Genomic DNA, 26,848 nt, shown 5'->3' with positions numbered 1-26,848 from the left:
ACAAGACTGTTCATAAAGTAAAAATATACATTATAAGTTTCCATCTTACTTGCTTTGTTTTAAGAAATATTGTTTTGATATAAATAATAAAGCAATGTTTGACTACCTAGTATTGCTATATAGAAATACAACGAGCATTGACCATGGTCGACAGTATGTTGTTTACGGTTAAAGCAGTCGATAATCACTTCCATATTCGATTCTCGGAGTTCATGGAAATCTCGGAAAATATGATAACATGAATGTGTCAGTATTTTGTATTCAGCTTAACCCTCCAGGTTATTTTTAAAAAAACATATTTTCAAATAACGAAAACCAACAACACAGCATTAAACATTGAGCTTATATTCAAATAGTGTTAGGTACAGTTGTGTTCAGAACATGTGTAAGAAGGATGTGTATTACATTATCGGAAACTAATTTAAATAGCTTCACCGAGTTCATACGGTGATCGATCATGATTCAATGTTCAATCCCTACCTATGGCTGCATATAACTCTCAACATGAAGTCTAATACATATAGATAATGCCTGTTTGTTTCATTTTATGACCGTAATATATTACAATTTCAAACTGTGAATTATTAAAAATATTTCGTTGATAAGCAACTGCTATTTATAATAAGTAAATACCTTTAGTGAGTTTATTGTTTGTATCAAAGCAGTAGTTTATTTCAAGTTTGCTTCTTTTTTTCTTATAATTACGAGTATATCGTATCAAAGAAATGACTGTCAACTATTTAGTAATAACATTCAAATGATATAGGTTACATAGTGAATTGCTAATGAATTCGTATCAGAGAAATAACTGTCAACTATTTAGTAATAACATTCAAATGATATTGGTTACATAGTGAATTGCTAATAAATTCGTTTCAGAGAAATAACTGTCAACTATTTAGTAATAACATTCAAATGATATTGGTTACATAGTGAATTGCTAATGAATTCGTATCAGAGAAATAACTGTCAACTATTTAGTAATAACATTCAAATGATATTGGTTACATAGTGAATTGCTAATGAATTCGTATCAGAGAAATAACTGTCAACTATTTAGTAATAACATTCAAATGATATTGGTTACATAGTGAATTGCTAATGAATTCGTATCAAAGAAATGACTGTCAACTATTTAGTAATAACATTCAAATGATATTGGTTACATAGTGAATTGCTAATGAATTCGTATCAAAGAAATGACTGTCAACTATTTAGTAATAACATTCAAATGATATTGGTTACATAGTGAAATGCTAATGAATTCGTATCAGAGAAATAACTGTCAACTATTTAGTAATAACATTCAAATGATATTGGTTACATAGTGAATTGCTAATAAATTCGTTTCAGAGAAATAACTGTCAACTTTTTAGTTATAACATTCAAATGATATTGGTTACATAGTGAATTGCTAATAAATTCGTATCAGAGATATAACTGTCAACTATTTAGTAATAACATTCAAATGATATTGGTTACATAGTGAATTGCTAATAAATTCGTATCAGAGAAATAACTGTCAACTATTTAGTAATAACATTCAAATAATATTGGTTACATAGTGAATTGCTAATGAATTCGTATCAGAGAAATAACTGTCAACTATTTGGTAATAATATTCAAATGATATTGGTTACATAGTGAATTGCTAATGAATTCGTATCAGAGAAATAACTGTCAACTATTTAGTAATAACATTCAAATGATATTGGTTACAAAGTGAATTGCTAATGAATTCGTATCAGAGAAATAACTGTCAACTATTTGGTAATAATATTCAAATGATATTGGTTACATAGTGAATTGCTAATGAATTCGTATCAGAGAAATAACTGTCAACTATTTAGTAATAACATTCAAATGATATTGGTTACATAGTGAATTGCTAATGAATTCGTATCAGAGAAATAACTGTCAACTATTTAGTAATAACATTCAAATGATATTGTTTACATAGTGAATTGCTAATGAATTCGTATCAGAGAAATAACTCTCAACTATTTAGTAATAACATTCAAATGATAATTGTTACATAGTGAATTGCTAATGAATTCGTATCAGAGAAATAACTGTCAACTATTTAGTAATAACATTCAAATGATATTGGTTACATAGTGAATTGCTAATGAATTCGTTTCAGAGAAATAACTGTCAACTATTTAGTAATAACATTCAAATGCCATTGGTTACATAGTGAATTCGCAAAATAGCTACTTATTTACAACAAAGAATATATTTAAGTAATCTGAATATACAATAATAATAAGAAAACAAAACCAATAACAACACACCCATGATATCAAATCATCAATGATATCAAATCAGTAAAACCCCTATCATCAATGGAATCCATCTGGTCAAAATCCCATCATTAATGGCATGCCATCATAAAAAGTATCCCACCAGTCAATATCCAACAATCAATAGTCCCACTTATAAGTTGACATCACTTTGTTGATGAATTTCAATCAGCAACATCTGTTGAAAATGAATAAAACATGACATTTGCTTTCAATTTGAAGGCCGTTTTCCTTGCCACCTATCTCATTTACAGACACATCTGCACGAACATTGCGTTATCTCGCAAACAATTATATGAACATCGCGTTATCGCGCATACCATTTAAAAATTGTTAGCGCACATTTACACCATGGCTAAACTTATCTAAATCATATTAAAACATTAACTGCAACAGTTTCTTAACAAATTAACATTTTACGCTGTTAATTAATACAGTAATACGGACATTTGTTTGTGTTGTGATGCCAGCATTAGCGCGTATGTTAGATATCCCTAATTAAAGAACTTTCGGTTTTACGCGCACCTATTCCGATAACAGCCGAGTTTGATGTATACTATTCCATTTGTGCTCGATTGTTGAGACATCTGAAACTTATGTATATATATATCGCTCACGAGTCCGTTTCCTTGGCAGAAATCAGTATTGTGTCGGGATATGCCAATTATTCATTATTGGTAGATCTGCTTATTTAATAAAACTCCATAATGAGATAACTGCCTGCATAAATGCGCACATGTACCGTAAACATAATAGTTACACGCGTATCATAATTCAGCTCAATTTATTGTAAACTGTTGTTGTTTTTTAAATAATCAGAGGCGTTAAACTTTATTATAATAGTTATGCTCAGTTATCCATTGTATCAACTTGATAATTATCACCAAGTCGTTAAAAAAAGTAAAAAAAAAATAAGCGCTTTAACCATGACGCAGAGAAAAGTTAGAAATGGTTTAATAAAATGTGCGAACCCGCTAAGGAGGATTTTGTCTCGTCTATCATGCTTCTGTAACCACTCCTGCAATTGACAAAATACGTATTAACAGTTGTAAAGAAGTTCAGAACGCCAATTGGTTGCATATGCTTAGTTATAGGCATACACACCATGCACTAGTTTTTACTTAATTTACTTAATTCGAACAACTACTTTCGATATAATGATCGAGTTGTTCGGCTGATCATATTCGATTTATGCTATAAAAAAAACTTTACGGTAATCAAAGGCAATCTGAGTGTTTAGTTGTTACAATCAACTTTCAAGTCCAGAGCACATTTGTATTATCATTAACCGATAAAAAAAGGCTTTGTGTATTTTTTAAGCCAGAACATCTATTTGAAAACACACATAAAAAAAATGAAAGGCAAACACATAGAAAACACACAAAGGGGTATTGAAAGGCATACGCATAGAACACATGTGGAGGTATTGGAATGCATACGCATAAAAAACACACGTAGAGGTGATAAAAGGCAACGCATAAAAAAACACATGTAGAGGTTTTGAAAGGCATACACATAGAAAACACACGTAAAGGTAATGAAAGGCACATGCATAGAAACAATTGCAGAGGATATGTAAGGCATACACACAAAAAACACACGTAGAGGATATGAAAGGTATACGCATAGAACACAAACACGTGGAGGTTATGAAAGGTATACCCATAGAAAACACACACGTAGAGGTTACGAAAGGTATTCGCATAGAAAACACCCACGTGGAGGTTATGAAAGGTATACGCATAGAAGACACACACGTAGAGGTTATGCAAGGCATACGCATAGAAAACACCCACGTGGAGGTTATGAAAGGTATACGCATAGAAGACACACACGTAGAGGTTATGCAATGCATACGCATAGAAAACACACGTTGAGGTTATGAAAGGTATACACACAAAAAACACACGTTGAGGTTATGAAAGGCATACGCATAGAAAACACACGTGGAGGTTATGAAAGGTATACGCATAGAATACACACACGTGGAGGTTATGAAAGGCATACGCATAGAAAACACACACGTAGAGGTTATGAAAGGTATACGGATAGAAAACACACACGTGGAGGTTATGAAAGGTATACGCATAGAAAACACACACGTAGAGGTTATGAAAGGCATACGCATAGAAAACACACACGTGGAGGTTATGAAAGGTATACGGATAGAAAACACACACGTGGAGGTTATGAAAGGTATACGCATAGAAAACACACACGTAGAGGTTATGAAAGACATACGCATAGAAAACACACACGTGGAGGTTATGAAAGGTATACACACAAAAAATACACGTAGAGGTTTTGAAAGGTATACACACAAACAAAACACACGTAGAGGTTATGAAAGGTATACACACAAAAAACACACGTAGAGGTTATGAAAGGTATACACACAAAAAATACACGTAGAGGTTTTGAAAGGTATACACACAAACAAAACACACGTAGAGGTTATGAAAGGTATACACACAAAAAACACACGTAGAGGTTATGAAAGGTATACACACAAAAAACACACGTGGTGGTTATGAGAGGTATACACATAGAAAACACACGTGTAGGGTATGAAAGGCATACTCATAGAAAACACACGTGGAGGTAATGAAAGGCATACGCATAGAAAACACACATGGAGGTTATGAAAGGTATACACACAAAATACAAACGTGGAAATTAAGAAAGGCATACACTTAGAAAACACACGTGAAGGTTATGAAAGGCCTACACATAGAAAACACACGTGGAGGGTATGAAAGGTATACACACAAAAAGCACACGTAGAGGTTATGAAAGGTATAAACACAAAAAAACACACATGGGGGTTATGAAAGGTATACACATAGAAAACACACGTGAAGAGTATGAAAGGCATACGCATAGAAAACACACGTGGAGGTTATGAAAGGCATACGCATAGAAAACACATGTGGGGGTTATGAAAGGTATACGCATATAAAACACACGTGGAGGTTATGAAAGGCATACGCATAGAAAACACATGTGGGGGTTATGAAAGGCATACGCATAGAAAACACATGTGGGGGTTATGAAAGGCATACGCATAGAAAACACACGTGAAGGTTATGAAAGGCATACGCATAGAAAACACACGTGGTGGGTATGAAAGGTATACGCATATAAAACACACGTGGAGGTTATGAAAGGTATACGCATAGAAAACACACGTGGAGGTAATGAAAGGCATACGCATAGAAAACAAACGTGGAGGTTATGAAAGGTATACGCATAGAAAACACACGTTGAGGTTATGAAAGGCATACGCATAGAAAACACACGTGGAGGTTATGAAAGGTATACGCATAGAAAACACACGTGGAGGTTATGAAAGGTATACGCATAGAAAACACACGTGGAGGTTATGAAAGGTATACACATAGAAAACACACGTGGAGGGTATGAAAGGTATACGCATAGAAAACACACGTGGAGGTTATGAAAGGTATACGCATAGAAAACACACGTGGAGGTTATGAAAGGTATACGCATAGAAAACACACGTGGAGGTTATGAAAGGTATACGCATAGAAAACACACGTGGAGGTTATGAAAGGTATACGCATAGAAAACACACGTGGAGGTTATGAAAGGCATACGCATAGAAAACACACGTGGAGGTTATGAAAGGTATACGCATAGAAAACACACGTGGAGGTTATGAAAGGTATACGCATAGAAAACACACGTGGAGGTTATGAAAGGCATACGCATAGAAAACACACGTGAAGGTTATGAAAGGTATACTCATAGAAAACACACGTGAAGGTTATGAAAGGTATACTCATAGAAAACACACGTGAAGGTTATGAAAGGCATACGCATAGAAAACACACGTGAAGGTTATGAAAGGTATACGCATAGAAAACAAACGTGGAGGTTATGAAAGGTATACGCATAGAAAACACACGTGGAGGTTATGAAAGGTATACGCATAGAAAACACACGTGGTGGTAATGAAAGGTATACGCATAGAAAACACACGTGGAGGTTATGAAAGGTATACGCATAGAAAACACACGTGGAGGTTATGAAAGGCATACGCATAGAAAACACACGTGAAGGTTATGAAAGGTATACGCATAGAAAACACACGTGGAGGTTATGAAAGGCATACGCATAGAAAACACACGTGGAGGTTATGAAAGGCATACACATAGAAAACACACGTGGAGGTTATGAAAAGCATACGCATAGAAAACACACGTGGAGGTTATGGTAATGAAAGGTATACACATAGAAAACACACGTGGAGGTTATGAAAGGTATACGCATAGAAAACACACGTGGAGTTTATGAAAGGCATACGCATAGAAAACACACGTGGAGGTTATGAAAGGTATACGCATAGAAAACACACGTGGAGGTTATGAAAGGTATACGCATAGAAAACACACGTGGAGGTTATGAAAGGTATACGCATAGAAAACACACGTGGAGGTTATGAAAGGCATACGCATAGAAAACACACGTGAAGGTTATGAAAGGCATACGCATAGAAAACACATGTGGAGGTAATGAAAGGTATACGCATAGAAAACACACGTGGAGGTTATGAAAGGCATACGCATAGAAAACACACGTGGAGGTTATGAAAGGTATACGCATAGAAAACACAGGTGGAGGTTATGAAAGGCATACGCATAGAAAACACACGTGGAGGTTATGAAAGGTATACGCATAGAAAACACACGTGGAGGTTATGAAAGGCATACGCATAGAAAACACACGTGGAGGTTATGAAAGGCATACGCATAGAAACACACGTGGAGGTTATGAAAGGTATACGCATAGAAAACACACGTGGAGGTTATGAAAGGTATACGCATAGAAAACACACGTGGAGGTTATGAAAGGTATACGCATAGAAAACACACGTGGAGGTTATGAAAGGCATACGCATAGAAAACACACGTGGAGGTTATGAAAGGCATACGCATAGAAAACACACGTGGAGGTTATGAAAGGCATACGCATAGAAAACACACGTGGAGGTTATGAAAGAAATACGCATAGAAAACACACGTGGAGGTTATGAAAGAAATACGCATAGAAAACACACGTGAAGGTTATGAAAGGTATACGCATAGAAAACACACGTGGAGGTTATGAAAGGTATACGCATAGAAAACACACGTGGAGGTTATGAAAGGTATACGCATAGAAAACACACGTGGAGGTTATGAAAGAAATACGCATAGAAAACACACGTGAAGGTTATGAAAGGTATACGCATAGAAAGCACACGTGGAGGTTATGAAAGGCATACGCATAGAAAACACACGTGGAGGTTATGAAAGGCATACGCATAGAAAACACACGTGGAGGTTATGAAAGGCATACGCATAGAAAACACACGTGGAGGTTATGAAAGGTATACGCATAGAAAACACACGTGGAGGTTATGAAAGGTATACGCATAGAAAACACACGTGGAGGTTATGAAAGGTATACGCATAGAAAACACACGTGGAGGTTATGAAAGGTATACGCATAGAAAACACACGTGGAGGTTATGAAAGGTATACGCATAGAAAACACACGTGAAGGTTATGAAAGGTATACGCATAGAAAACACACGTGGAGGTTATGAAAGGTATACGCATAGAAAACACACGTGGAGGTTATGAAAGGTATACGCATAGAAAACACACGTGGAGGTAATGAAAGGTATACGCATAGAAAACACACGTGGAGGTTATGAAAGGCATACGCATAGAAAACAAACGTGGAGGTTATGAAAGGCATACGCATGGAAAACACACGTGGAGGTTATGAAAGGCATACGCATAGAAAACACACGTGGAGGTAATGAAAGGCATACGCATAGAAAACAAACGTGGAGCTAATGAAAGGTATACGCATAGAAAACACACGTGGAGGTTATGAAAGGCATACGCATGGAAAACACACGTGGAGGTTATGAAAGGTATACGCATAGAAAACACACGTGGAGGTTATGAAAGGTATACGCATAGAAAACACACGTGGAGGTTATGAAAGGTATACGCATAGAAAACACACGTGGAGGTAATGAAAGGCATACGCATAGAAAACAAACGTGGAGCTAATGAAAGGTATACGCATAGAAAACACACGTGGAGGTTATGAAAGGTATACGCATAGAAAACACACGTGGAGGTTATGAAAGGTATACGCATAGAAAACACACGTGGAGGTTATGAAAGGTATACGCATAGAAAACAAACGTGGAGGTTATGAAAGGTATACACATAGAAAACACACGTGGAGGTAATGAAAGGAATACACATAGAAAACACGTGAAGGGTATGAAAGGCATACGCATAGAAAACACACGTGGAGGGTATGAAAGGTATACGCATAGAAAACACACGTGGAGGTAATGAAAGGCATACGCATAGAAAACACACGTGGAGCTAATGAAAGGTATACGCATAGAAAACACACGTGGAGGTAATGAAAGGTATACGCATAGAAAACAAACGTGGAGGTTATGAAAGGTATACACATAGAAAACACACGTGGAGGTAATGAAAGGCATACGCATAGAAAACAAACGTGGAGGTTATGAAAGGTATACACATAGAAAACACACGTGAAGGGTATGAAAGGCATACGCATAGAAAACACACGTGGAGGGTATGAAAGGTATACACATAGAAAACACACGTGGAGGTTATGAAAGGTATACACACAAAAACACACGTGGAGGTTATGAAAGGTATACACACACAAAACACACGTAGAGGGTATGAAAGGTTTACGCATAGAAAATACACGTGGAGGTTATGAAAGGTATACGCATTAAAAACACACGTAGAGGTTATGAAAGGCATACGCATAGAAAACAAACCTAGATGTAAAGAAACGCAAATATATTGAAAACACACGAGTAAGTAATGAAAGGGATACAAAATAAAAAACATAGGTAAAGGTATTTGAAGACATTCGCACATAAAACATACTTAGAGATATTAAAATGTAAACACATAGAAAACACACGTAGAGGTAATGGAATTCATACGCGTAGGGAACACACATATATATATTGAAAGGCTATGACATAGAAAACACACGTAGAGTAAATGAAAGGCTTACACATAGACAACACACGCGGAAGTATTGAAAGGCATACGCATCACGCAATGGTTTGACCTCATTTACATAATTTTTGAACAACGACCTTCGCAATGCCTTAGTTGTTTGTTTGAGCATAATCGATTTTCGCTTATATAATCGTCTCCCTTTGTAAAATGTCGTTTACAATCTGAGTATCTATTTGGTACAACATATCTAACTCGCTCAGAAGACTATTGGATCATTCGTACCCACATACAATCCCCAATTGGCATTTTGTATTCTATGTTTTTGAAAATGCCAGAACATCTATGTTTATATGTTTTGGTTTAATTTTTGCAAATAGTTATTTTCACCAATGACAACCAAGTTTGTCATCACGACTATACCTTAATTGGCGTTTAATCGGATAAGTTATAATACATGTTATTGTTTTTTTTAAATACAAATCGTTCAAACATTTCATCGATAACACTATACTTAATTGTAATAATCACACATTATGTATTTACTGTGTAAAAATATACTCTAGTTTTCAATTAAGAAACTTGCATTAACAAACGCGTATGTGATCTCACCGTGATAGCGCCAGCTTTACCGTCAATGCCGATTCATGACACGTTGGTTTCTCGATGGATTGGAAGGCTAAGAAATATAAGACACAGTTTTAATATATATATATATATATATATATATATATATATATATATATATATATATATATATATATATATATATATATATATATATATATATATATATATATATATATGCGTAATAATTCTGAATGTAATAAAGTAATGTACGGTAAATATTCAATGCCATTAATTAGACCATATGTAGACCTCCTAGAAAATAGTTTGTCCAGTCAGGCCTGTCCTATTTTAAGAGACAGTGTTCTTGGGTTCATGCTTTGATTATTTCATCGTTTGATATTTATGAGCGGCTAATCGCCGATACGAAACTTTAAAAAGTAACATTTTACTATGAAATTGCAGCAATACAGTCTAAAAATATATACCAATATACCAGTTTGACAATTATTCATAATCGGAACATCTGCTTTTATGCTTAAATTCCACAATGAGATAACTTTCGGTATATACGCACATGTACCGGTAACAACCGAGTTTCACCATGCGACATCGTTATTGAGGTGCTCAATAGTAGGCTCAGCTTTACGTTAGTATACATTTATAACCAAGCCGTTAAAGATAAACAATCCCTTATAAGTATTATAAGCATTATAATTCTGACACGTATCAAACAATGAAAAGAATAATTCAAAAACTATATCTAATACAAACCTGTCCAACATCCAACATCCTCGTCTTCACTGCTGCTGTAATCACTTAGAAAAACAAAACACATTAAAGTTGTTTAAAGTTTCATACCGCTAATCGATTACTTGCGCTAAGTAACATTTAAAGGATAATAGACTAAAATGATTCATAATTTGCTTCTGCTATCAAAAAGGCAAATACGTAGAAAATACACATAGAGGTATTGATAGACGTACGCTTCAGGCAATAGTTTGGTTGTACACATGCTAATCGAACAGCGACCTTCGTGGTAATGTCTCAGTTGTTCGTTCGGACATAATCTACTATGCTATAACGCATTACGTGCTCAGTAAAATGTCTAACACAAATCAAGTATCTAGTGGAAACGACTAGCTATTACGTTTAGATGAAAATTGAAATATCCTTAACTACATTAAATCGCAATTTTGTCACCTCGACTTTTCTTGGTCCGTCGTTTAAACGGATAAGGTATTTATTAGAGTAAGGTGTTCATTAAAATACTTGTCGTTCAAAAGAAAAACACAATACATATTTGTTAAAACTAAACACTATGTATTCACTAAGGGAAATTGAAGCAAAAAACTGTTCATTAACATCACAGAATGCGATCTCACCAGAATGGGCCCGACCATCGCGTCGATGCCGAATCTTGATACAACGGTCTATCGGTTGATTTGAAGGCTTAGAAATATAAAATTAAAAAGTATTTGACATATTTTCAATACACGTAAATGAACTCAATGTAAAAAAAAATGAACGGTTAATATTGAAAACCATTTATGAGACCCCTGGCAGACCTCATAGCAAATAATTTCCTGTCAGGTCTCTCCTATTCAAAAATATAGTGTTCTAGGCTTCATGCTTTAAACGAGTGACATATTTTAGGCGGTCAATTGCCAAAACGAAACTTAAAATAGTAACATTTTACGTTGATATTGCAAAAACACTGTGTTGATATCTCTACCGTTAAACCAGTTTTACAATTATTGATAATCAACACACCTGCTTCTATGCCAAAACTTTATAATAAGATAAAGTCCGGTAAACTCGCACATGTACCGGTAATAGCAAGGTCTCACCATGCGACATTGTTAGCAACGACACAAAATAGTAAACAGGTTTTCAATATTATTTACTGCTTTCCTTTATGCGAAGTAAGTAAAAGGAACAACCACATACCAAGCTAAAATGATGATTAAAAAACTAAACAAACCTGTTGAGAAAGATCGCATACATTGCCAAAAGCTAAAACATAGTGGCGATGAAATCTTTTGTTAAATTAAGTGATACTGCGAGCTAGTAATTTTCTATCCATCTTATAAAAGAGTATTTGATGCGCGCTTTCCAATTGAAAGTTTTATAAAAATAAATGACATACGAATTGAAATCTAGATAATGTGAAAGTGAAAATTTGTTGGAATATGAATTGAACATTTTACTAAGATCCAATCTTGAATACGATCGCAAAAAGCTCCATGATAAGCACCGCGCCGCATCGATGAGATGGGGCATATAGAAAGTAGAAGTACGAACTTATTTTGAATATGATTACACAAATAGAAAACATTTTATGCAGTGCAAATATTTTCATAATGCTAAGTAGCTGCACCAAAAAGGAAAACAACACCAAGGAGTTCTGGAGATAACGTGCATACACTACTTCATGTGTGTAATAAAAGTATGTAAAATAAAAAACGAGGACAGCTTAAAATGCCGATGTTAATGCACAAATAGGCTTGAAGCTTTCCTGTCATGTAAGTAAATTCCCGTCAGGAGTTTTTGAGGTCCTTAACTCTTTCGAGAGCCCAAAGTATGTGGGAAAAATAACTGAGCGAAATAGGTAATACAAGTTTTAGTACTCATAATTACTTAAAGTTTCAACAAACACTGCCAAAAAGTAAAGATAAAATAGTACCAAATTAAGTTTTTGTCGGCCTTTAGACTTAATGACGACACCGACACCGCCATAAGTAATACTTTTTTCTTGCATTTCAAATTCCAAATAAAATAACAATCAATCAAATTATAACTTTTAAAACGCCAACAATTAATAATGTAAACAAATCCCTACTTCGCATTAAAATTACGTGTATTTTTAAGCAAAACATGTGGTCTATGTAACTCATCAGAATAAAGCGCAATTAATATATACTTATATACAAACCTTTAAGCTTTGCTTTGACTTTCTCAGGCCACTCTGTATCCTCAAGAGATATGGAAATCGTATTTGCTTCGAGAGGTTCGATAACCCCTTTGGAAGTCTTGTCGTTCACCAGCACTTTCAATTGTTGGTTTGGAACATCGTAAACTGAGTCGACGTCGATATATTCGCTCGGGACCTTTTGTAGCCATAAGCAATCATCATGTCGGAAACCTTTTTCATGAGCCGCAGTTGATCTGTATAGACACCGATGCCCAATATTCTCCAGTCCTTTGTACACAATTTCTGCGTGTTTTGCATTGCAGTTGTCAAAAGAAATGCAAACTTCATAGGCTGTGCCGTCTACTGTTTTCTGAACACCTGACAGTAGAATGTATGCTTTGAAAAAACAAACAATACCTTCTAACATATTATTTGTTATAAATTCAGCATTTTTTTTATTTAACGATTGATTTTATACTTGTATATTACAACGTATTGCTTATTAAAAAGGCTCGGAACGTTTTAAAAGTAAACTTATAGTCATACAGTGCACTACTATATGATTTGGTTAAATTGGATGTCAATACTTTGTTATGGTGCATCCTTGCTATATTCTAACACAATTAAGCGTCGGCAACCTACCACATAAGGAACATGGTATAAGGTTCTATCTTGATATAGTTAGGAAGGAAAATGTGTCAATATCAACCAAAATAGTGGTCATCAACTGGTCAAAAACAACATGACAAACGGCGCCCGCGGGTTTGAACTATTTCGATTTTCTAAATAACTCAAGCGGTAGTAAGTCAACATTTTAAAATACCATATCTCTCACTTAGATTCATATGAATATCTTGAATTCATTTTCAGGTATTGTCAATTGTGAAAGTTTTATCTTAACGTACTATAACACATCACTGAGGGTTGTATTAGTTTATAGAGTGGAAAGTCCTCGAACATGTTAATATAGTAAAGCGTTAGACGAGGTTAATCAATCTTTAGGACTCACTGGCCGGACTTTATGATGCCACATTTCTAGAGGTGGTTTGTTACATCTTATATAATACCGAACTTTTGCTGTCCTTGCAGTTAGCCTTTACATTATTGTGATAATAATTTATTATGACACTACTCTCACTGTTCACAGAAGGTATTGATTTTTTATTTGTAATGGAAGAAATTAAGTTTTCGTCATAATCTAATAATACCGTACAACAACCGTACTGGCTATTTATAGGTTTTGGGATTTACCGGCTATCTTAGATAATGACAGTCAGTGCTGCATCTATATTATATAAATGTGACTGGTCTATGTCAAGACATATTTCATACCTAAAAGCCAACGAGGATGGTGCTTTTGATATGTTGGATTTAATTGTGCTCTGTTTTTGTTCGTTGACGTTTTGAAATAATTGCAATATATATATATATGAAATATTTGTTTTATTTTATTGCCTTTGAGCTAATGCATTTTTAAGTATTCACTTATGAAAAAATGGTTTGGCAAGTGTGAGGTAGATTACTAACGAACTAGTTTATGTCACCATATATGTGAACTCTGTTGCAAAGGCCGTTGCAACCTAATATTTGCTAATAAATTTAGATGCGTGGGTGGCATGTCTGTTTTGTATTTGAAATTTATATATTGTTCTTTCGGTTGTGTGTGCCCAGTGAACTCTGTTTCAAAGGCCGTTACATTTGCTTATGATATTTTGTATGCATGTGTGGCGTGTCTGTTTTGTTTCTGGTATGCCTGTGTCGTTCTATAGTTTGTCTGTCTCTCATTAAGTGTCTCAAAGACATTTTTTCTTTCAACAGGGTCACCGGCTCTTTGTTGGCTTCTTGGGATTACCTTGTAGTTCTTTAGTGTAATATCAAACGTGTATCAAATCATGAATGATTACTCTTAAAATGAATAACTAATCCAAGTGACGGAATATAGAAGACGGCATGCATATAACTTTGTTTATGAATCACAATAATCAGACTGATTTCGAGCATGTACTGGCGTTATTCTAAACAAACAATCTCAATATAGTGCTTAATATTTCCGACAAAATGAAAATGCAGTATTCAACTCTATGCGCTATTCTGTGTGTGTGCTTCGATACATTCAACAGTTGTAAAAGTCGCAAAGCTACACACAGCATTTAAATGACCGTTCAGGGTTTTGAATGACATAAAAGTCAATGTCTTTATTTTAAATTGATAAGTCTGATTGACTTTCAATATATGTATATAGGACATATATTGGTCAGAAATACTTAAACGTTATACAAATAACAGCAAATACATTGAAACAGTATGCACCTTAAATCATAATGCATTTAAAACTCGGTCAATAACATGGTTTCATTTACAGAACATCACTAGTTTGAAATTTGAATATCATGTATTCAATTGGAAAATAAAAAACACACACATTGTCAAGTTCCGTTATAAGTATAAGAATAAAATACACTGAAAAAAAAACAAATACAACAATTCGACGAATATTGTATAGAGTATATTTATATAAAACTTACCTGTCAACCGTTTCAGTAGTTCTTGAGGCCACCTAACGTTTTCAAGATCGATACCGTGAATTCTGTACCGCAAACCTTTCATCAGTGTGTGCACGTTCTCCGCAGAGTTATCGTCCATGTCAAGTATCAATACTTGCCATACCTTCTCGGTATGACCAAACAAGCTTTCATTGTTTAAGTCGACGCCTTTATGAATTAAAACACATGGTACCGTATCCGGGTATACAAAATCCTCATCTGAGAACTCCGAAACAATTCTGCATCCGAGACCAAGGTTCACTACTTCTGTGTAGATTTTGTTTTCATATTCAAAACGTCCTTCTAAATGTCGAATAATGATCGTTCGGGTTCGCTCTTCATTTCTCTTGGGACTTTCATTTTCTGTATAAACAATATATTTTAATTGATTAATCAACATTTTTTGGAACATATGTGCATTTATAAAACCTCATTGTTAACTTTTCATAAAAATATTTGCACTAAATAATGAGCGAATGATAAGAATGAATAGCAGAGAACTATTTCTCAGCAAATCGAAAATAGAAAAGTTGACAGCTATACTTTTGCATGAGGAAATAAATGAAAAACTAATAAAATTCCGAAAATAAGCATAAAATAAACAGAAAATTGTTTATATCAGTGTACGATCGTATTTCATTTCACTCGTGATCATAGAAAAACTACATTTTTATGCTAGATATGTTTTTCTATGACACTCGTTAAATAAAATACGATCTTACACTGAAATAACAAATATACTCTATGTCATTATCAGTTTAAGTCAGTTAAAAGATATTTTATAGCTTTTAATTTACTTATGTTTAACATTTAATTCAGTCACTTAATCACCAATGCCTATTATTGCATTTACAAAATGTTTTAACCATTAACAATGTCAAATGAAAGTCACATTCAGATTGCCTATGTGTGTATACTATCTAAGTTGTTCCTCCAGTTGATTTTTCATAATTTGAAACAAGTGAGTTAACTAGCTAATATATTATACACAAATACATAACATATATAAAATCTATTAAAACTTGGCACTCATCAGAGTACTTTTTTCAATTGGTTGCCTGCATAATGTTAATTGGAAACAATCTTAAACTACTAAATCTATATATAAAGTTCCAATCTAGTTTAAGTTTATCTTTCATGACAATCCGTTTGTTTAGCTCCTGTGCTTAGACCCTGCTGCTTTCATGATTTTAATTAAATTGAATTGATTTATAAGTTTGTTGATGTATGAAAACTATGTGATGAATACATACATGCACGCGTGTTGACTTTTATTGGGCTTGTCTTGCTAACCATCATTAGTATACTGCTAAGCGGAAATCTAAGCATTAGCTTAATTCGCCTAAGCTTATGAAATAACAAAGACAGCAACACATTTCAATTAAAGCATGGACAATGTCAACTAGATTATACACAAATGATATTAAATGATTTTAAATCATGTATTTCAATTATTGTCATTGAGTGAAAAATTTTGAATAAGGGAGACACATTTAAAGATATCACAGTTTCAAAAGAAAGACAATTGAAAATCTGTCAATTCTTGAATAATTATTGAATAATGTAATAATACAAAACTGTTTAGGCACGTAATATACAATTATTTACGTATTGAATATAATATATGCTGTCACATTGGCTAGAAAATCCTTATTGGCAGAGGTGACAAATGAATCAAACGGCTAACATAGTATTGCCTATATAAACTGTGTTGTGGAATCCACGGAGTGATGTTTACCGATGGTTCATGCGATGAGATATATACCTCATCATAATTAAAAATCTGTAAAAATAATAAGTGGGTTGATCTTAATCCCAACGAGAAACGTGATATTTCTTAAATGTTGTATCGCGGGGCTGATTTTCTGCTTGCGCTCTGGGAACTGCATGATACGGAATCAGAAAACCCGATGTATAATACGGGAATGATGTCCGGTGTCTACGTTTTATGTTAAGTCATGCACTTTATTTGACGGGTATACTACTGATTTGAAGGAAATAATGTCATAACTAAAGGAAATATTCTTAAAATTATTAGACAGAAACAATAAACATAAATAAGCATTAAACAAACTGTCAAATGCTTACTTTTTATCATGGCTTTAACCTTAAAAGGCCACATTTGGTCATCTCTTGTTACATCAAATTGATTGCGAAGACAGAGTAACCCTGTGTTGTATTTTATCTGCAGCGTTGCTTTCGAGTGTATGACTTTTGGCGTAGGCAGATCATACCAATCGTGTTCAAGTACGAGGATACATCTCAGTCCACTACTCGCAAGCAGTCTGTACTGAAGAAGTAGGTTTCTGCTGCCAAATCGATCAGCGCAATCAATGGAAATTTCGACATCGTAAGAAAAATCACCTGAAATATAAGAATGCAGGAAATAATTTATAAATATGTATGTTTGTTGTTTTTAGGCTGTATGCCGAAGGCCGAAAAATATGGAAATATGTTGACTAAAAGACCCTGCCTATTTTACCTAATTCAAATAGAAAATAATATTTTTACCACATACCGAGTTTCATTTTATTTACTTTACACTTACAATACACTTGCGAGATAAAAGCAATGTTCATATATTCTACTTCATAGGTTTATCACTAAGTTAATTGTATTAAAAATTAATCAATTTACATTTCCTAGGTAATGACAGGCACTTATTGTTTTAACCGTACAGTTAGATGCCACTCAAAAAGTTTTTTTCAGAACATAATTATATATCCCACTTTGAAAAGGTCTTTCAACGCTTTCAGCGCTTTAATTCTGGTTCTGTTGGATGTTAAGGCCCTATCGACAGCTGTGGTTATTAAAAGGGGTTGTAAGCCCATACAGAATAATCATGGGCTCCATAACCGGTGCATTTCTCGGTCTCATTGCAATAGACGTATTGCTGTCCTACATAAAGCTGCACTCTCACATATTTACCGTTTTTTTTAACTTTTTTTATTTTTATGCCATGGAATTTGCAATTTTCTGCGTAAATATCTGCAAACTAGTGATGAAAGACTGTTGACAAAAGATCAGATCGCCGATGTTCATATTTCCATTCCAGTTAATGTTTTATGGCTTAAAGCGTTACTAACGGTTAAAGAAAAATGCATAAAACAACAATTTTAAAGCGGAAATGTGAAAATCTGCGATAAGATTTTGTGTCATCAGTCATTCATCACTTGTTTTCAGATAACTACGCAAAATTTTGCTCGTTCCAAGACAAGAATAAAAACAATGTCAAAACGTTCAATCTGTGAGAGTGCAGCTTTAAGTCAGAGATATATTATAATGTATTGTCAGTCCCATTGCCTGTTTGTCCACTCTTTCGTTTAAACTGTGGTACATGTATAACACTAACTTCTTTTTTAGGATGAAAATCATGTGTATAGCATATGGCATAAATCACCCAGATCATCAAATTAGAGACCAGACCCCACTTTCTGGATATATGTCACTTGTTCTAACTATTCTTTTTTTCTTTGAAATGTGGAATATATGCAAGTTACACTTCATACATATATAAGTTTGTTTACATAAAATTGATTTAATAAACCAACTCTGCTAAAAGTTTGCAGTATCGAAATCCAGTATATCCAAGAATACAAACTCTTGATAACCACGTGTGCTGTTAGCATAATCGCATTAATATATATATAGTGTAATATATACAGCTTATTTGGAAAAAAAACAACATGTCGTCACAATGCTAGCGCACATGCAATTTATAGCTTGTGCCAAGGAAATGGGAAAAATTATATTTGTTTGGCGAAATATAACATTAACTAATTAAAAAAAAATGTTTTATGGAGTGTATATCATTTAATCAATACAAAAAGCCTACATATCACCACAGCGAAAAGGAGAGTATTGGATCGCATATCAATGCTACAGTATACAGAAAGGCAATATTCCATACAGCATATGCGTTAAAAAACAGAACATTACCACTACGATATTAAACGAGAAATCTCAGATATTACTAACAATTTCTTAAAATGCTTAAACAGAGAAACTGGAATTTCAAATAAAAAAAAAACTCATCGATTCAGAGTTTTGTTATTTGACGTTATCAAGACAATTATCAAAATGGCGTAGCCACGGGTAAACTATTTACTTTGGTGTTCAAGAGTTGAAGCATATTGCAATCTTACACTGAAACAAAAAAATACTTTTACATAATAGACCTGAAATGTATATAAAGTAACAGTATGTGTTGTCCTTCAGTAACAAGCGCGCCAAACTGGTCGCGGATGTTGATGAAAACTTCAAAAACAAGCTCAGTAGCCGAAAGCTTAAACATTAACGTCACTTTGGTAATGACGTCATTAAATTTGTGTCCCAGGCCTGTTCCCGCTGAGGTTTGATTTGAAATGAAAGCGGACCAAATCGCCAAACATTAAGACATATCAAAATAGTATTTCACTGTTAAAAACAGATTCTACATATAACCATTTTGCTAATTTTATAAGAGTATTAAACTACATGTAACATTTCTATTCAATATCAGTTATTTTATAAATCATGACTAAAAAGTCATGAATGTTTTAATTTGATCTTATTGGTAACATGTTTTATGTTTGTACGATCATGTTCTTACCCCTATGCTTGCAGTTACCTCAATGACTAAAAGTGCAATCATGTCTAATAAATTTAATGAAATTATTTTAGGTTCTGCTTTTATGTGTCATTGTTGTTTCTGTTTAAAATATAATGAAACATGACTTTTTCAGTTTTCGTAAGTACCTGATAAATATTTAATACATACTATATATTATAGTAATATAAAACTAAGATGTCCCATTGTCGATGTGAAATTTAAATGTTAAAACTACTTACTCGTATAGTCAATATATTTCGTTTTTCACATTATCATAAAGTCAATAAATATGGAGTGTATTTTGTATTCTTTATTTTCATTTAACTATGAACTCAAAATCAAAGTCAATACATATGTTGAAACCAATAACAAGCATCACCAATGATGAACAACATATAATACATGAGCAGGTCCAGCGAGATCATTAGGTGATGTTATGTTGACCACATGTTTGTCATAAGACCTTGGTCCTCCCTCCACTGGTAGCAATCTAAAGAATTGGAATTGACATTTTATATTCAGTAATATTATATATTGTATGTGAACACAATCTTAAAAGGTAGATAGTGCGCTCGCGTTTATATGAGCCTTTCTTTCGTGCTTTTCGATGAACTATGGAGTTTTAGCAGTAAAATAACAACTGTGAAAATATCAATCTGATATTTACACTGCAAAATAAGGAGTGAATATATTAACTTTCAGAACTACTTTTAAAATTCATTGTAGCTACTTCCCCTTGATCGAAACAGAACACTTCTCTTTGAAACAGAAAATGTTGGCAAATAATATATTTACAATTTAAAGGAATGTTACAAAATTTAAAAAAAAAAGATATATTTGGAAATTAACAACCAATCATTTATTAGAAAAATAGTTATCCCGTTATCAAACGTTTTCTTGATCTTGATGCTGAAAATGTCAACACATCTGCTTCCATACCAAACAAATTACAGACGTTAACAACTGTTCAAACATAAAAAATGTCAACAAACTAGCGTGGTCCTCATCATTACCTGGAAATCGATCTGTTTTAGAGCAAAACAGACTGATCTCTGACAGTAAGATGAGTGAGTATCAAATTCAAATTCAAACATTTATTGCATGAAGGCCTCCAGCCCATATACACATATGCATACAATCAATTATATACAACGAGAGTGTTGACACATAAGGCAAATATTAGATGTATCAGACAAAATGACCAAATTTGCATTGAAGGAGAACCACGATATACATCAATACTGGTTAGTTGCTATTCACAAGTATCCATGTATCATGAAACACATTCTAAAGCTAAGATATTGATTTATATCAAATGATTATCCGCAACACATGCAAATTTTCATTCAATAAATGGCGGCGTAGTAATTTGGTTATGTATTCATACCACACATAAAATCAAATAGTTTTCGTTATTTTTAGAACATGGATGAATTCATTGATAACCGTTTAAAAATATTTGTACTAAATATGAGCAAATAATACACTATTTGAAAGAAAATCAGAGAACTAAGATATTTTTATTCCACTGGCGATCATAGAATAACTATATTTTCACGAGAGGGGGTCCGTAAGTCTAATTGTTTCTATAAATTGAAAAGGTAAGTATACAAGAGCACCGCTAAGTAAAGACGCTTAGTAAAGACAGGTTTCATGAGGAACAGTCCAATTATAAATATTTTGCTTTCACTTAAATGACAGTATGCTGCTTTATTGACTAATCGATGAAACCGATGACTTTTATTAAACAAATAATTAACTGAAGAAATATATCATTATCTTATTATTACCTCACTGCTCGTGGTGTCTTTAATCTGATGCCAGGAATAAGTTCTAACGTCACATTGGCTCTGCTGGCTTGTGCTGGTAAAAAACCTAAAATAAGAATTTATATTCATTATCACCATTATGAAATGGTTGTGTACAATTACACATAAACATGACATTTTAATCACAGAACTGTATTTGTAATAGTATTGTATTTTATCAAATATATACTTTCATGTTACCAAGGTACATGATCTGGTATAGTAAGCAATCACCCAATGGGTGCCTCTATACAAAATTAAAACTGTATAAATAGCCATGTCATTTATTGTTCAATGTTAAAATGCGGTTGAATGTGATTGTAAACATGTGCAAAATACTCAAAGTATGTCCGAAGTGGGATATCATTGAGCACAGTTAGGTCGAGGCATGCAATAAAGTGTTGTTCTCGAAACAGTGCATTGAGTTTTGAAAGATGTTGGAATTAATTTAACGCAAAACAAGGTAAATACATCTTAAAAGTGCAATTACCTTTGTGTCACTGTTTATTTACATGGAATTTGTTCTGTTGAATATCTTTAAAGCATAAATTTGATCACACAGTGGTTATTGGCGATGTCTTACCTCTATATTCCTTCCTGATTTATATTGATGAAACGGAACAGTTTGCTATCAGGTAATATCGATTTGTCTTTTAAATCGTCGAAATGAGTTGTGAATCGAGCGTTTATGTCTGGTCGGCCATTTTTAGTCCATTAACTGAGTTGGTAAATCAATTAACCAACCTCTTGGCGGAGGGAAAATATTACCGCGGTAAATAGATCAGTAAAATCTTGGTTCCAATTGATACAATTGCTTACCAACCAGAAGAATTACCGTCGATAAAATATTACCCTGGGAAAACTGTTTATACAATTGGTTGCTTATACGCAACACTAACCTAAGTGTTGCAGTGGTATTTTGATTGGTAAAGGTGTGGCCTGCAGAAAGCAGGAATAAACTGTAAATTAAAACATTTTCAGGAATGATGATATACTAAATAGAAACATAGATATAAAACAAAAATAGTGATTTAATATCATTCCCTCATGTCTTTTATAACAATTTTGAGGACGAGGAATGAAATCAAAATACCTTTCAACTCCAATTTTAGTGCTTGAAGCCATTGGTCGTTACATAAGTCAATGTCTATTGGCTTGATCATAAAACGAGTTCGTCCGATAAACCGATCAATGTCTTGTATCGATTTAAAAAAGTCCTCTTCAGCATCCTTTCCCGTTATCAATACATTAAGTACTATATAATCTTTTCCTCGATTAAGTTGGTCAATACTCCTTAGAGAATCAACATTAATTAATGTGCATCCAACATCTTCTTTTGTCAGTTCCCTGTACACTGTATTTTCATGTGCAAACGTATCGCCAGTGAGAAAAATGTTGACGTCTAAATGTTGGTCATGTGGAAATCGTCTTTTATGTATGGAACCTAGTATGTAAAAGGAAAAAATAATTAAAGCCTGCAAATTTGTCAGTTTGTCTTATTTACCTTTCATAAACAGGAACCACGACACCATTTATCACAAATAACAACCACGAAATGTCAAAATGCATTGTATATATTTCTGTTCGCATGGTATTCCCGTTAAGAGAGAATCTTCGTTCAACGTTATTTTTACACTTTTGGCAATATTCAGAGTTGCGTTGCAAAGCGATCCAGAAGTTTGGTAGGTATCATTATGATACATGTTGTTGGTCAATATGACCTCCCTCTTCGTAATAAATACAAAGCGTTTATTTGCATTGACCGTGACCTAAATCTACTTTTAGCCTATTCTATTTAATTGCAATGTTTACTTTCATCACAAGCGAACTACAAAATGTTATATCGTGTCACGATGACTCCTAAACTTCTGGAGCTAACAACTATACCTGAAAATTTGAACTCTACAGCACGCCGCCCAAAAAAGTGTTGTTTATACCTCTATATTTAGCATATATGTCCAAAACAATTGTGTCAGACTGTGATTACGTTCAAATGGAACTATAAAGCAGTATAGGAATTTAGATTGAAAATTGTGTTGCTGTAATGTCAAAAACAAGTATATCAGACTGTGATAACGTACAGAAAAAGCTATAAAGCAGTATAGGAATTCAGATTGAAGTTTTGTTACTCTAAGGATTAAAAGCTGTAATTTAACATAGTACTTAACTGCGTTTTTATAACCTTAAGTTAAGCTAAAAAGTTATTAAATTGCGCATCATTCGACGTCGAATACGTAATGGATTAGAGAACATAAGGAGCTTATACAATTCACGATGATTGAATGTACTGAGTATGAGCAAGCCTCTGGATTTAAATTTACTTCATCCATATCTATGTGTCTATGTGTTCTTCAATAGAATATACTTTAAAGTTTAAGGGCATACACTGTATTGAGAATTGGATCTGGAAACATGCTTAATATTAGCACAGTTAATGGTTTTAACTTTTACACATTTTCGTAATAATCCGTCTTAATCCATGACATTAATTCGGCTTAAGGAATGAGATAAGAATGATCCTTGTTCAACTTAAAAATGAAGTGAAAAACAGGGTACACTTATTCCGAATGACTTCACTACGTACATTTGTTATACGTTTCTTTATATTTGTCAACAGTATTCATCTAGTTCACGCCATTAGTTTTTTATACTTGAACGTCAAACCGACTAAGTGACCGATCCATACACAACACGTATGATAACCACTTAATGGAATAAAAAGGTTCATAATGAAAATTGTTCATGGTAAATGTAATGTATAGTTAAATGTAAACATACTAATCATTTTGATTTTGCGTTTTTTTAATAATATAAATAAACATAGTTACATTACCAAACAGTTCCTTCAGACACAACTTGTCGTTCGAGCCTACATGGCGAACTTCAAAGGGCAGGGGAATGTGGTCGTTCATCCACAAGTCAACTCTTTTATCGCCTAAATTATTTTCGTGAATAACCATAACGTTCAACATATGTTCAGTTTTGAGAATCATTCGTCTAAAATCATGATGTAAGCTGGAATGTTTCAGTGGCGATTCACCTGTGCTTGCAATTAATACAACACAATCATTTCGTCTATCTACTAAATCAAAATGCAGCGATTCGATATTTGACGTTGCATAGCGTCTCCCAGATTCTGCCAACGTCTCGCAAACCTCAAATGCATACTTGGAATCTAATGTGTCATACAGTATGTGATCTACTGTATCGCCTGCAGATATTTCTGAAATTGAACAAAACCATTCCGAATGAAAAGTGTAAAACACAATACAACGTAATCAATGTCGACCGGCCAGTGTAACCCCTATACAATGATCACCGGGATAACCCCAAAACACACACACGCACGCACACACGCATACACACACGAACGCAGACACACGTACGCAGACACACTCACACACTCACACATGCACGCATGTACACACACACACACATACACGCACACACGCACACACGAACGCACACACAGAGACGCACAAACACATACGTACACACACGCAAGCAGACACACGCACACGCAAGCAGACACACGCACACGTGCGCACGTACTCATGCAAGCAAGCACGCAAGCAAGCACGCACGCACGCACACATACACACACATCCACACACAAAATCCCTTTAGTGTTTATCTTCTCTGGGTAGCGGTGAGTTTAAACAATTGTGTAGGTTGTAGAGGCGGTCACACCAAATGATGTTTCGTTCTGCGGATTTACCGCTCCTATTTTTTTGAAAGTGTAAAAAAATGTTTTATTTTTTTTGAGTACCCGCACCTACATTTTTATCGCCAACCAGATTGTTTCAGGTTATACCTTTTTTAAGGCTGAAAAATAATCAATTAGTTTACGTGTTTCTGTAAAGAGGGTTAACCGATGAGTGGTGTTTTATACTGTAATATCGATCGGTTTAGCAGTGGTTTTAATAAATTCAATCAAAATGGCTTCTTCGGTTATAAACAATGTGTCTGGAATTTTGGGAATTAAATCTTATTTTTGACAATAAATATGTTTTGAGCATGCTTGAAATGATTGTTCATCGTCTCACGCACTAAAGTATCATTAATTAAGCAATAATTATGCAACAAAGCATGTGTGTCTGTGATTGGTAGCGATAATATTGCGTCGATATTGACTCGTTTTGGGTGGAAATCGGAATGATCAACAAAGTATTATTTGACTCAAGTCATTATACAAGTGACCAAAAACTTACCTAATTACGACGATAATGAAGATGAAAGCTAAACTTAACATGAACATGAGTCATCATTTGGTCCAACTTGATGTATCAAGCTCATTTTTACCAAATTCTGACAAAAAAACAGTTTTGAACGAATATCTTTTTCACAAATAGCGGTATAAACACTGGTCTGGAAAGACCAAACAATAGGTAAGCCTAACTTTATAAACTTTAAGGTTATTTTTCTTTTGCTGCATAATCCGGGATTAAAATGCACCAGTCAATTGTAACTACTACCCCCACCCCTCGCCCCGGTCCAGGGGTATACCAGGGACAGAGGGGCAATGGGCCATGTTTTAGCCTTCCAGGTTGGCCCCGCAGCGCCTAGTGAATGCAAAACTTTGTTTTCACTCCGGAAATAGCAGGGAATTAGCCTTACCTAGGTATTCCGGGGCAATTTACCTGCAGTTTGTTCCTGCAGGTCGGGCATTTTACCAAAAGTTGGATGGACCGGAAGTTAAGGCCCCGCTATTCCGGACTAAGGGGAGCCATATACAGCTGGCTTGTGCATAAAAGCATTGACCATAAAAGTTATCTGCTCATACCCTTGTTCTTTTTTTGTTTTGATTAGCACATGCCCTGCATTTCCTGTGATAATTAAAAAAAAAAACTTAATCTAGAAATTTAGATGTATATCTAGTCTGATGTTTGATAATGCCTTTTTCCCAAAAGAAGGGTTATTTTTTATTATGAATGATCGCCATATCAAAATACGTTTTAAATAAAGCAGAAATTTGATTTATCCATATAATGTTTGTACTAAACGCGGAAGAATAAAACGAATGTACTCCGACATTTTCCAAATGTCCATTAGAGGTTAAGTTCAAGATTGCATTTATAT

At 34.2% G+C, this 26,848-nt stretch overlaps 1 protein-coding gene across 1 annotated transcript in view; it reads right to left on the bottom strand.

Annotated features, from left to right (window-relative positions):
* Window positions 1–1,807: 1,807 nt before the first annotated feature.
* LOC128222543 (uncharacterized) overlaps window positions 1,808–26,848 on the bottom strand; it is a 77,959-nt gene continuing 52,918 nt past the window's right edge. Inside the window, exons 4-13 of the mRNA XM_052931595.1 lie at window positions 24,603–24,992; window positions 22,863–23,213; window positions 17,459–17,734; window positions 15,353–15,733; window positions 12,849–13,205; window positions 11,299–11,365; window positions 10,688–10,731; window positions 9,959–10,025; window positions 3,275–3,321; window positions 1,808–2,481 (exon numbers count right to left, since the gene is read on the bottom strand). Coding sequence (XP_052787555.1) covers window positions 2,468–2,481; window positions 3,275–3,321; window positions 9,959–10,025; window positions 10,688–10,731; window positions 11,299–11,365; window positions 12,849–13,205; window positions 15,353–15,733; window positions 17,459–17,734; window positions 22,863–23,213; window positions 24,603–24,992 — 1,994 coding nt within the window. The 3' untranslated portion in view covers window positions 1,808–2,467. The remainder of the gene's footprint in view (window positions 2,482–3,274; window positions 3,322–9,958; window positions 10,026–10,687; window positions 10,732–11,298; window positions 11,366–12,848; window positions 13,206–15,352; window positions 15,734–17,458; window positions 17,735–22,862; window positions 23,214–24,602; window positions 24,993–26,848) is intronic.

This window comes from Mya arenaria, chromosome 16 (genome assembly GCF_026914265.1).
Source record: "Mya arenaria isolate MELC-2E11 chromosome 16, ASM2691426v1".
Taxonomy (NCBI): Eukaryota; Metazoa; Mollusca; class Bivalvia; order Myida; family Myidae; genus Mya; species Mya arenaria.
Note: the sequence above shows the minus strand (reverse complement) of the source record. Positions and strands in the feature narration are given on the sequence as shown.